Raw genomic sequence first — 12,487 nt, forward strand, 5'->3', positions numbered from 1 at the left:
GGCATATGAACGAGAAATGGAGGGAAATAAAAGTAGACAAGAGGATGAGAGATTAAGGTTGGAGGCGAAGAAACTGGAAATCTCCCGGTGGGAAAGAGAGGAGTGCATAATGTTGCTCGATGTCAGTACGTTAAATGAAGTTCAGCAGGTATATTTCCAGCAACTTCAAAGAGAGATATTGGCGCAACGCAATGCATCCTCAGATTGAGGCATTTATTTTGTTTGTAACTAAACCTTTATTCAGTATTAAAGGTGATGTATATTATGTACCACTCGCTTGTGGCACTTTTCTGCGTTTATTGTATTATATAATTTGTACGTTTGCAAAGTTTTATTAAGAAGATAGAAAATGTGGTCATCGAATTTTAGTCTAACATAGATGTTGCTTGATTACAACTCGACATTACAAATCCTTAAACTATTACAGATAATGAAAATATTACAAAAACTTTTGAGCATGTTCTTGAACCAAACATGTTTTTTGGAATGGAAATTCTAGAAACTTTCATACACCGTTGCTATAATGATAAAATAGAGCATCCAACACAACCTTTTCTTCTATTGTTGGGAATATAATTGCCAGTGATGTTCAATTAAATCTGCTTGTAGTTTATGATGTGCCGAGCTGTCTCTAATTTCATTATGGCGCTGAATGAAGTTGATAAACTCGTTAGTTGGATTGCGCGACAATTCTGGAAGATCATCATCAAGTTGATCATACTCCATGTTCAAACCCTGACTATCATCACGCTCGTCCCCAATGATCATGTTATGTAGAATAACATATACTTTCATTATATTTGTTAGGTCATTGACTTTGAATAATTGAGAAGGTCCACGAACGATTGCAAATCGTTGTTGAAGTACCCCGAAGGCACGCTCGACATCTTTTCTTGCAGATTCTTGTGCTGTGGCAAAGTTTTTTTTCTTATTCCCATGGGGTGATGGAATCGTCTTCACAAACGTTCATCACTTGGGATAAATACCATCAGCAAGGTAGTACCTCATAGTGTAGTCGTTGCCATTGATTGTGTAATTGACTAGTGGAGCACGCCATTGGGCAAGTTCCGTGAAAATAAAATATCTCTCTAGCACATTAATATCGTTATGTGAACCGGGCATACAAAAAAATGCATGTCATATCTAGAGATCATATGAAGCAACTGCTTCTAAAATAATAGTTGGTTCATGAATGTGGTCAGAGTACATACATTTCCAGGCAGCGGGACAATTTTTCCACTTCCAATGCATGCAATCAATGCTTCCCAGCATTCTTGGGAATCCCCGTTATTCACCAACCACAAGCAATCGAGCAATATCATTAGCATTTGGAGACCGCAAATATTCATCTGAAAAAATAGTTACGATTGTCTTACAAAATGTTTTGAGGCTCTCCATTGCGGTGCTTTCTCCAATACGTATGTATTCATCTATAAAATTTCCAGTAACCCCATAGGCCAGCATTCTAAGTGCTATGGTTATCTTTTGTATAGAAGATAAACCGAATCTTCAGACATTATCTCTTCTCTGGACGAAGTAGGGCTCATAAGCCTCTACCTCATTTAGAATACGGAGAAATAAGGGACAATTCATCCGAAATCTCTTTCGAAATAGATTGGAGAGATATACTGGATTTTCTGCGAAATAGTCGCGGAAAAGACTCTTGTGCCCTTGAATATGATCATGCCGAATAAACTTACGACGTTGGCGATTGCCACGATGTCTCGATGACTCTCCATCAACCTCGGCATTAATAACAGCATCCAGTTCATCATCAGATGACAAGTATGTAAGTAATTTGCGAAAGAAAGAACGAGTCATATGTTGAAGGGAGTTGGAAATTGAGACTTGGATTTTTGAGAATGTGAATACAAGTAGAATGCATATTTATAGAGAAAAAAGTTACCGCTACATATAAGACACAAAATCTTACTGTTGAAGAAAAGACAAAAAAAGTTACCGTTAGGGAAAAGACAAAAAAAGTTACCGTTTGAGAAGAAACAAAAAAAGTTACCGTTGGATAAATGACAAAGCATGTGTACTAATCATGGCGAATTCAAAATGTTACCGTTGTACTATTTTTCAAAATATTTTATCATCTATATGCGAAAAATGCACATATTTAAAAAAATTATTATTTTTAATATCGATGTTGAATTGAAAAATAATACTGTAACTGGAAAAAAAAAATCGTATAAGTCTTTATAAAATGTGATCTTTGAAAATAAGAGAATAAGACAAAAGAGTTAGTAGTTAAAAATGGAAATGGAAGTGAGAGAAAAAAATAATAAAGAAAAAATAGAAGAATATTATTTTAATAGAATAGAGAAAGGATAGGGAATGGGATGTAGAAGGTTTTATAAAGATGAGTAAAATTTAGGATAAAATTATAGGGAGTGTCCTTTTTAGCTAAAATTTAGGATAAATTTTAGGAAACACAATGTGGATGCTCTTATGTGCATGTCTCGACTGAAACACTCCACTTAAACCCTATCTTCTTTTCTCTGCAAACCACCACAATGTGTCCACCATTCAGCTATTGGTCTTCATGTTGGGAAGTAGGGCTGCAAATGGTCCGGTCCGGCCCGGTCTGGTGATGGATCGTATATTTTCGATCCATTATTTTTTCGGACCGGACTGATAGCTATCGGTCCGGTCGGTCAGACCTTTTTTTATTTTTTTATTTTTTTAAATAATTAATAAAAAAAATTATTTAAAATACTAAATTAAATTAAGTGACTTATTAATGTGGATTATGTAACAAACTCAATAAAAAAATATTTTATATGGTCAATGATAATAAATTAGATGAAAATTATATTATTAATTTATATAATTAATATATAATTAACTAATTGATATTATATATTTATTAATTCATAGAATATTAACAAGTGTTAATAGCATATTTAAAATTTTATATTGTTAATAGTGATAGGTTAGATGAAGATATATATAAAATATTATTAATTTATAGAATATTAACAACTATTAATAATATATTTAAAAATTTATATTGTTAATCATACAATTATTATATATAAAATATATATAAAATATTTTTATTTTATTTTATTTTTCATTCGGTCCGGTCTGAAAAAGCCTTGGACCGTGGACCGGACCGAATGTTTTCGGTCCTCTAAAATGTCAACTGGACTGGACCGGTCTAAGTCTCGGTTCGGACCGAAATGGTCGGTCCGGTCGGTCCGTTCAGTCTGACCGGACCGTTTATCACCCTTATTGGGAAGCATCCTTGGCAGCATCTGCAAAAGCTCAAAGACCATGGCACATGAAGGATCAAAACCGATAAAGGTTGGACTAATTTAGAGCCAAAACCAGCCAACAGCTCCTGGTTTTCCATGGGGAACCAAAAGCTTCAAGTCCTTACAAGTGAATTCTGAAATCTCTGCACCATTTCCACTTACCTGGTCTTATACCTTAGGATAATAATGGATTGCACTCACACAAAGGAAATAGCAGCTCAAGTGGATTGGCTTACGATGGCCAAGGGTTGGTGGTCCGACACAAAGGAAATGGCGGCTGGTGGCTAGCGTGGCTGGTTCCATGGTAACTAGTCCTTGGGGGAAGCAGATGGGACAGTACGGAAATGGATCTGCAACTTGAACATTTCCATGGTGGTGCTATGGGCATGGAAGAGGTGTTGGCGACGAGGTTCTTTGTTGTTGTTTCCCACGATGACCTAACCAAGGGGGGGAGGATGAAGAACATGGAGGAAGGGTTTTTGTGCGTGTGTCGCGACATCGGGGGAAAGTAGCGGTGGATGCTACTCACGGTGGCTAGCGGGTGGTAGTGATGGGTGACCAAAGATGGGAGGAACAGAGAAATAGGGAGAGCGAGGCGTTGGGTGGCTACGGTGTACAACAATGGCTTGTGGTGGCTGCTGGGTTGAGCTTCCATTGGTGCCAAGTCCTTGGCGTCAGTTGCTGAGTTTTCGATGGGCAGAGTTGCCATGGCTGGCGCCTGGTGGCTTGGCAAAGAAGAGAACCTAAGAGACAAGTCAGGAAAGGAAGATGGAGCCATGAATGAGAGAGGGACTTGTGTCGTTTAAGATCTAAGAATAAATCTTCACAACCTCCTAACACTCCACGCTCCACATTATTTTTAATTATTATTTTTTTTTCTTTTATCAAATATTTATTATATAAATAATGAATAGAAAATTTAAAATAATTTAAAAATAATAAACTCAAAAAAATTTTAAAAAAAATATTAAAAATTTAAAAAAATATAGAGTGTGAAGTGTGGTGAAGGTTGTGTAGCAAAACTCAATATCTAAATGGGAAGATAAGGTTGAGGCACAAGTGAATCTTGGCCATACACGTGTTTAGCTCTTTAATCTAGAAGTGGAAATGAATCATGAAGCACAGTAAAAGAAGGTAATTAAAGAGGTAAAGGAATCGTAATAGAAGTGGAAATGGAAATCGAACTATATTTAAAATCCAACTTTGTTTTTCTTGATTGAATATTTTTCATCATAAAACTAAATGATGAGTTTTAATAAACATTTCTAAGAGAAATAAGTTCATCTAAATAAATAGAATTTTTAACATAAATTCAAATGATGAACTTTAATAATTATTTCGAAGGGAATAAAATGATATAAATAAAATGAATTACTAAAAACTATTTATTTTTTGGGCTTCCAAAAATGAAGGAGGCATACTTATAAATTATGTTTGGTTCAATAACACTAAAAAATATTTCATTTGAATAATTTTCAGGACTTTTAAATTATTTGGACGATTTTAAATACTTGACTTATTTAAAAATCATCCGTTAAATTTAAAATGAGAATACAAGATTTAAACGTTTAGGCAAGGCTCGTGGCTAACCCAAGAGAAACAGAGTTGTTGGTCACAATGTAGCCCGATGATTAGGACGTGGGCTCGTCCCTAGATGGGCTATCTATCTATATTCGAATATGTTAGTTTTAGCAATTTAATGGACAAATTATTGGCCTATAATGTCTCGACAATTGTGGAGTTATGACTTATGGATAGTTTGATGTGTTTTAATAATTTTCTTTAATTCTGATACATGTAGTAGTACTTATTCACACCCTTTATATATTTTTGCTTGTGGATTTTTATCCACACATATGTTGAGCATATAAACACCCTAGTTATCACATTTGTGAAAAGTGTGGCCCGTGCAGAACACATTCCAACTTTGCATCTTTTTGCCAAATCACAAGCGGGAATCAGGGTCATAACATTGGAGTCTCAATCTAAAACCCCAATCTGGTTTATGGTTTAAATTTGAAACTCTGCACTTGATTGGAGTTTGGGGTTTTAATTTGAAACCCTACACTTCGTTGGTTTCTGAGACCACACTCCACTTTAGGGTTTCGATTTGAAACCCTAAACTAAATTGTGTGATTTTTGTATGTTTTTGTGATTTTTTGTAATTTTAAAAACCTATAATCGTTTATACTTTGCATCATGTCAAGTGTTTAATAATTTGATAAGTTCCATGTATAGTGGTGATTGTGCTAGTGTCAGTGATGATAATATTTCTCAAAGTCCAAACACTAGCACTAGTGTTACGTCCCCTACACCTATCTTTACACCCATGGGTCCACTAAAGAATTAAAAAAAAAAAATTGTCTCCATCATGTGGGAACATCTTACAAAATTAGAGGGTGTTGACCTAATAATCCATAAGAAAAATATAATTATTTTGGTGTTGTTTATGGTTGTCACTATGTACCACATGGTAATGAACAGTTAAAAATCATTTCGAAGAACAATATAAGAAGAATCATATAAGACTGCGTCTTCCTCCCACTAAAGGCCCATTGGAGGATGTAAACTTAACTTTCACACCATATCCAGTTTGAAGGGTTTCTCTATTTGGAATTCACATGGGCAATCTAACGGGAGAAAGATAAGTATTTTCGAAGAAGCTAGTCATATTAAGGAGTGGTTTGGATTCAGAGATGAGTTGAGATGGTTTGTGAATAGTAGAATAAAAGTTGAATTATTTATTATATTTTGTGTGGAAATTTGGAAAAGTTTTTTTGAAATTCGAAAAAGTTGAATTGTTTATTATATTTTGTGTGGGAATTTAAGAAAGTTGTAATGATGAGATGAGATGAGTTGAGGTATGTTGAGATGGGTTACGAATACAAACGAGGCCTAAATATTGAAAAAAACTACTTGGCTGCCAGTTTAACTATCCTACACAGCACACCTGACGTGTACAACCCGGTTTAATCCAAGTCATAGCTTTTTGCTCACGGCTCAACGAGTCCCTCTTCTCTTCCGTTTCATCTCTGTTTCCTCCCCTCAGAACAGAAATCGTTATGGCTTAGGGGGCTCTTCATCAACATCTTCCTTCGAGAGTTCAACTAATTCAAATTTCTAAAACTTCAAATTTCTATGTGTGCCCATCAACTGTTTTTTGTTCCTTAGTTCATTTAACAGGAAGAAGAACCAGATTAGGAAGAAGAGCCACTGTAGCAGTCAATGGAGGAGGAGACCCACACCGACATCGAGTGGTTGGATCCAAAGACAGAGCTTCTTCTCTCAAAGAGTCAGACTGGGAACGAGTGGGAGCTTTTCAAGGAGAACGTGAGGCCCTTGAAGAGAGGCCGTAAAGTTGGCATCCTAAATGATGCCCTCAAATCCATCTCAAGAAATCTCTTCTTGAAGACCAAAGGTTCATTTTTCGTTCTTTGGTGAAGTTCTTTTATCAATCAATGTTGACAATTAAGTTTTGGGTTAATTTCTTTATCCTGGGTTTAGGAGGTTGATCCAGGATGAGTATAATGGAGATGACCCACTTCAGCCATGGCTCGAGTGAGCACTCTCAACTTTGGTTTGACTGGATTTTGTCATTTAATTTCTAGAGAAATTATTTGATACGGGAGTTTAGCGCCAAAGATATTTACTTTCCATTTTACTGCTTTTCGAATAAGAGAGCTAAGGCATTGACTTGCCTTATTTTGTTATGTAATCAATTAGTTTTAATTTTGTTAAGTTGGCATCGTTTGCATGCGTTGTTTACGTACAAATAAGTCAATGTAAATTCCTTCCTTGTAAGTTTACTGCTTATAAGTTTGGGAAGAATTATTTTGAATGATATCAAAAAATATTTCAGCAACGTGTTGCCGAGGTGGGGTCCCTCAAAAAACAAACCAACTTTTTCCTTTGACTTATTCACGATAGGTAAAGCATGCCGGGTTGATCCTGTGCCTTTTCCTGTTGAACCACCTATTACGCGATCAATCGCTCATGCTCGTAACATTTTGGCATCAGAGAATGTCAGGGCGGACTCTCGAGTTGAGCGATTGGAGCAACAAATGGCTAATTTTGGGAGCCTTATGGAACGCTTAATGAAAAAATTTAAGGAGACAAGTGCGAAGGTGGATTCTTTGGCTAACAAGAGTTCGGGTGATGAAGAAGGATCGGGGTCAAGAAATAGGAATGGAAGGAACTATGGTGGTGGTAGCAACTCGACAGTTCCCAAACTCGCCAAGTTGGACTTTCCGAGGTACAATGGCCTAGACAATCCGACCAGTTGGATCTACTAGGTGGAGTAGTTTTTCGACTACCAACAAACGTAAGAGATTGAAAAATTACCGTTAGCCTCTTATCACTTGGAGGGGGAGGTGCAAATGTGGTACCAATTATTTAAAGATACTGAAGAAATCACATCCTGGGAGGCGCTAAAAAGAGGACTATGTATTCGCTACGGACCCACCATGTTTGAGGATCATTTCGACACTTTGAGCAAGCTGTGCCAAATGGGAACACTTCGAGAATATCAGTTACAATTTGAGTAGCTTTGAGTCGAGTGGGAGGCTTGGCTTCCACGCACCAACTAGGGTGCTTCATCAGCGGACTCAAGGAGCCGATACGCACAGATGTGCAAGCTGCAAGGCCAATGTCCATCACAGATGCTATAGGCCTGTCCCGATTATTTGAAGCGAGACACACTAAGAAAGTATTGACAGTAGAGGCCAAACGATTTGAATCCATGGAACCAACGGAACCCCCGTTGCCTTCGGCAAGTTTGTCAAGAATAAAAGCACTACCCATTCGTCGCCTCAGTCCTGGCGAGTTACAAGAAACGAGGAAAAAATGACTCTGCTTTAATTGCGACAAGAACTTTGTGCCCGACCATCATTGCAAAAAATTATTTTTGATCAAAGGAATTTTTTCTGAAGAAGAAGTAGACTACGGATGATCAAAGCTCAATTTCTGGAATTATTCCTTGAGAACAAGGAACGCTTTGAAGAAGGGATGAATGATACGAGAGTTTAGCGCCAAAGATATTTACTTTCCATTTTACTGCTTTTTGAATAAGGGAGCTAAGGCATTGACTTGCCTTATTTTGTTATGTAATCAATTAGTTTTAATTTTGTTAAGTTGGCATCGTTTGCGTGCGTTGTTTACGTACAAATAGGTCAATGTAAATTCCTTCCTTATAAGTTTACTGCTTATAAGTTTGGGAAGAAATATTTTGAATGATATCAGAAAATATTTCAGCAACATGTTCCCGAGGTGGGGTCCCTCACAAAACAAACCAACTTTTTCCTTTGATTTATTCACAATATGTAAAGCACGTTGGGTTAATCCTGCATCTTCTCCTGTTGAACCACCTATTATGCGATCAATCGCCCGTGCTTGTAACATTATTCTTATATTTAGATCTTTATTTCGTTGTTTGGATAGACAGGAATTCCAGCTGCTTAACCTTTGTGGAGTTAGATAGGTTAATAGAACCACTTGGTTCTTTATTTTGAATGGTGGGGGACGCAGAATCTTTCGAATAGAGGGGTGCTGGAGAGCCTTTTGACAATTTCATCAAAACGCACATTTTAGTAATTAGGAAAAAAAGAATCCACCTAAAGTGTGCTGTGCAGGCAAACATATAGAAGTACTCTTAAATATTTATTAGCCTACTATGGACATTTTGTAGATGTGGAGCCCGTTTCAAAGGTTAAGTACCTGATCCGTTTAAGGATACATTACTTTTTGGTTGGTCAGGTGTAGTTAGGTTGGGCCGTTTCGATTTTCTTCTTTCCTTTTTCTAGCCTTATGGGTCTTGGTCCTTTATCACTATAGCCCATTTGTTTTCCGGCCCAGGCTGGGCCCAAGTCCGCTTGCTATATTAATCCATCTAAATCCTTCTCTTCTATCGGTTGCTCTTTCAAACATATTGCGCATTAAGGTTGTACAGAAGTTTGACTCTAAATTTGACTCAGCACCGTTAGAGTTAGAACTGTGTTCTGACCGATTCCGGCTTCGATTTCTACATATCTTATAAAAATAAGTATTATTTATATATTAATCATATACACTCATATAAAATATCTAGAATTTATATAATTAAATTGTATACTAGAATGCATTAATTATTATAAAATAATATACTTGTATTATAATATAAATACACTAATAGTTTAGTATATGCGAACATTATAGTATTACTACAATCTACCATAGATAATCAAATATAGAAATAAGTTAAGACAATAGTATAATAACATGTTATAATATAAGTCTAGTATACAAATAAATTATACACTAGTATAGAAATAAGTTTAGTATAACAAGTTAATAATACATAATACTATAGTATAGTAGCATGTAATTGGACACTAGAAATTATTCTAGTATAGAGGTAAGTTAGAAATGAGTTAGACACTAGTATAATTATATGTAATACCATATTATAATAACATGTAATTAGATACTAAATAGTACAAGTTTAGTATATAAATAAACTACACACTAATATAGAAATAAATAAGTCTAATATAATAAGTTAATAACACATAATACTATAATAAAATAATATGTAATTAGATACTAGTCAATTAGTAATTTTTAATAATCAATGCTACTGAGAAAATTATAAAAACCGTAAACAAAAAAATTATGGTTGAAAAGAAAGTCTAAAATTAAATTTAGGGTTTAAAAGCATGAATTTATTTAAGGTTTATGAAAACAAAAAGAGCCTAAAACAAGGTTTATGGAAAAAGGCTTTAGAATCCCAAAGGGCTGAAACTGCAACAGCCTAGCTCTATTTAATCAAAACGGCTCGTTTGGTAAAAAACTAGGGGTATAAGTTCAGACCGAAAAATCTGTCCGAACCAGGCTGGTTGGGCTGGTGTTCTGGTTTACCAATCCGGGTCCGGTTTGTGAGATGCAAAAATCGGCCGGACCCAATCCAGTTCTAGTTTTGTTGTTTCCAAGACCAGACCGACCCAGATAGAGAAAAGAACATAAAAATAATAATATTATACATATAAGTTTTATACAAAAATAATATTATACAAAATATTTTATATATATATAAGTTTTATATATAATATATAAAATAATAAAAAGAAAGAAAATCACTCAAATATTATTACTAAAGTTTGATAAGTACATAAGACATTAGTAGTTATACTAATATAGACTATAGTTATACTTAATTACTTATGCTAAAATAGTTATATTAAATCACTATAACTAATACTAATATATAACTAAGACTAATAGTCTAATATAGACTATAGTTATAGTTATACTAATATAGTTATATTAAATCACTATAGTTATACTAATATGGTTATATATATATATTTTTTTAATTAAAATATACTTCCTTCATTGATAACAAGAATCAATCATTACAATATTTTTCCACAAGTATATCATTTGCAATTTCTATTGGACTATCCTCTATCTATACCCTTTCATTAGAAAAATTAAGAGCTAACTTTGCTAGTTTGTATGCTGTGTTGTTTGCTTCTCTATTTACAAACCCTTTACCCCAGTTCACCCTCCCATTCATAACTCTCCTCACATTATCAATAATGTAACCATACTCAGTCCCTATCTCTTCCCCACTATTTGTAGTATTCACTATTAACTTTGAATCCCCTTCCAACAGCACATCTGATAGCCCCAATTCAGTGCATAATATTGCTGCCCTACTTAAACCCAGAGCTTCAGCCACACTCGGGTTTCTGTTATGAGCAAAACTAGAGCATAGGCAAGCTAGTAACTCTCCATTTGAATCCCTGACAACCACTCCAATTCCCACCATGTTATTTTTAGCATCCACAACCGCATCCCAATTTGTTTCACTACCATTTCCTTTAGTTTTTCCCATTTAGTCATACTTCATTCAGCATTCCCTTGCATTGGAGTTTTCTGTAGTTGGTCCTGGGCAAGCTTGAAGTCCCTTAGTCCCTGTGTTGCAGCAAAAATTATAGTCCTCGGGTGATCAAATTTCTTTTCAAATAGCAGTGAATTCCTTCTCATCCATATCTTTCTCATAATACAAGCTACCACCTCAACCTCTTCTTCTTTGAGAAAAGCATTGAGTTTCCCCCACAAATCCACAAACACAACATCTGAACTGTACCATTTGTTCATTGGACTGTCATTCTCAGCCCAAACATCTAAGGCAGCTGGGCAACTCCACGCAACATGCATAATTGTTTCAGGTTCCCTCTCGCATATTGGACAGCAATCAAATTCAGTGATTTGTTTCTTAAACAGGTTTAGTTTTGTAGGTAACAAGTTATGAGCTGCCTTCTACAGAAAATGCTTCACCACATTTGGAACATTTAAAACCCATATCAGCTTCCACCCATTTCCTGCATTATTTCCCTTTGAAGTTTCCCTTTTCTTCTTCCTCATTTTTTCATGTTCTAGATAATAAGCACTCTTGACTGAGAACCTACCATCCTTAGAGCACCCTCACACCAATCTGTCCATTGTTTCCCATTTACTCAAGGGGATATCACAAATAGTTTTAGCTTCCTCACTATTAAAAGTGTCAGAGGTCTGATCCTTCTTCCACACCCCATCTTCAATGTCAATAAGTTGCTGCACCTTTGAATTAGTAGGCAGATTTTTAATGGTTGATTGCACACAGTTAGAGGTTTGAGTTGGCAACCACTTATCCCTCCAAATATGTATTTTGCTTCCATATCCCACTTTCCACAACAACCCCTCCTTTACTAACCCCATCGATGACCTAAAGCTTCTCCAAATAAATGAAGGCCCACACCCCAATTTTGCATCTACTATCCCCACCTTCTTAAAATACTTCTCCTTCATTACCTTATCAACTAAGGAATTAGGTTGCTTCAGCATTCTCCTAAACTGCTTTGCAAGCATTGCCTTATTAAAGTACTCAAAATCTCGAAAGCCCAAAACCTCATTACTTTTTGATTCTCCCATGTTAAACAACTTCTCCATTGAATTTTCTTTTCATTTTGTTTATGGTCCCACCAGAATCTTTCCAGGAGGGATGCTACTTTCTTACAAAGCCTTTGTGGTAGTCTAAATACACTCATAGAAAACGTGGGTATTGCTTGAGCCACTGCTTTTAATAATATCTCTTTTCCTGCTTGTGATGGAAAGGAGTTCTTCCATCTGCTAAGTTTAGCCCAAACCCTTTTTTTCAAGTTTCTGAAAGTAATATACATTGATCTACCAACGATGGTTAGGTGACT

The 12,487-nt window shown here is 35.6% G+C and overlaps 1 protein-coding gene and 1 pseudogene across 1 annotated transcript; both read right to left on the minus strand.

The window, feature by feature from the left end:
* Window positions 1–558: 558 nt before the first annotated feature.
* Window positions 559–1,821, minus strand: LOC108996699 (annotated as a pseudogene).
* A 9,323-nt stretch (window positions 1,822–11,144) lies between these two features.
* Window positions 11,145–12,212, minus strand: LOC118348523. Its single transcript, XM_035690426.1, has 3 exons — window positions 12,093–12,212; window positions 11,733–11,861; window positions 11,145–11,561 (listed from the first exon to the last, which is right to left on the minus strand). Exons 1-3 carry the CDS (start codon window positions 12,210–12,212, stop codon window positions 11,145–11,147), a joined length of 666 nt encoding a protein of 221 aa, XP_035546319.1.
* Window positions 12,213–12,487: the final 275 nt, after the last annotated feature.

The sequence above is a fragment of the Juglans regia genome, chromosome 1, assembly GCF_001411555.2.
Source record: "Juglans regia cultivar Chandler chromosome 1, Walnut 2.0, whole genome shotgun sequence".
NCBI classification, from domain to species: domain Eukaryota; kingdom Viridiplantae; phylum Streptophyta; class Magnoliopsida; order Fagales; family Juglandaceae; genus Juglans; species Juglans regia.

Coding starts and splice junctions, on each gene's coding strand:
- LOC118348523 (XM_035690426.1), bottom strand. CDS start 12,212: ATGGGAGAATCAAAAAGTAATGAGGTTTTGGGCTTTCGAGATTTTGAG. Junction 11,862..12,092: donor CTAATTCCTTAGTTGATAAG/GTAATGAAGGAG, acceptor ACTAATTCAAAG/GTGCAGCAACTTATTGACAT. Junction 11,562..11,732: donor GGGAAACAATGGACAGATTG/GTGTGAGGGTGC, acceptor CATTTTCTGTAG/AAGGCAGCTCATAACTTGTT.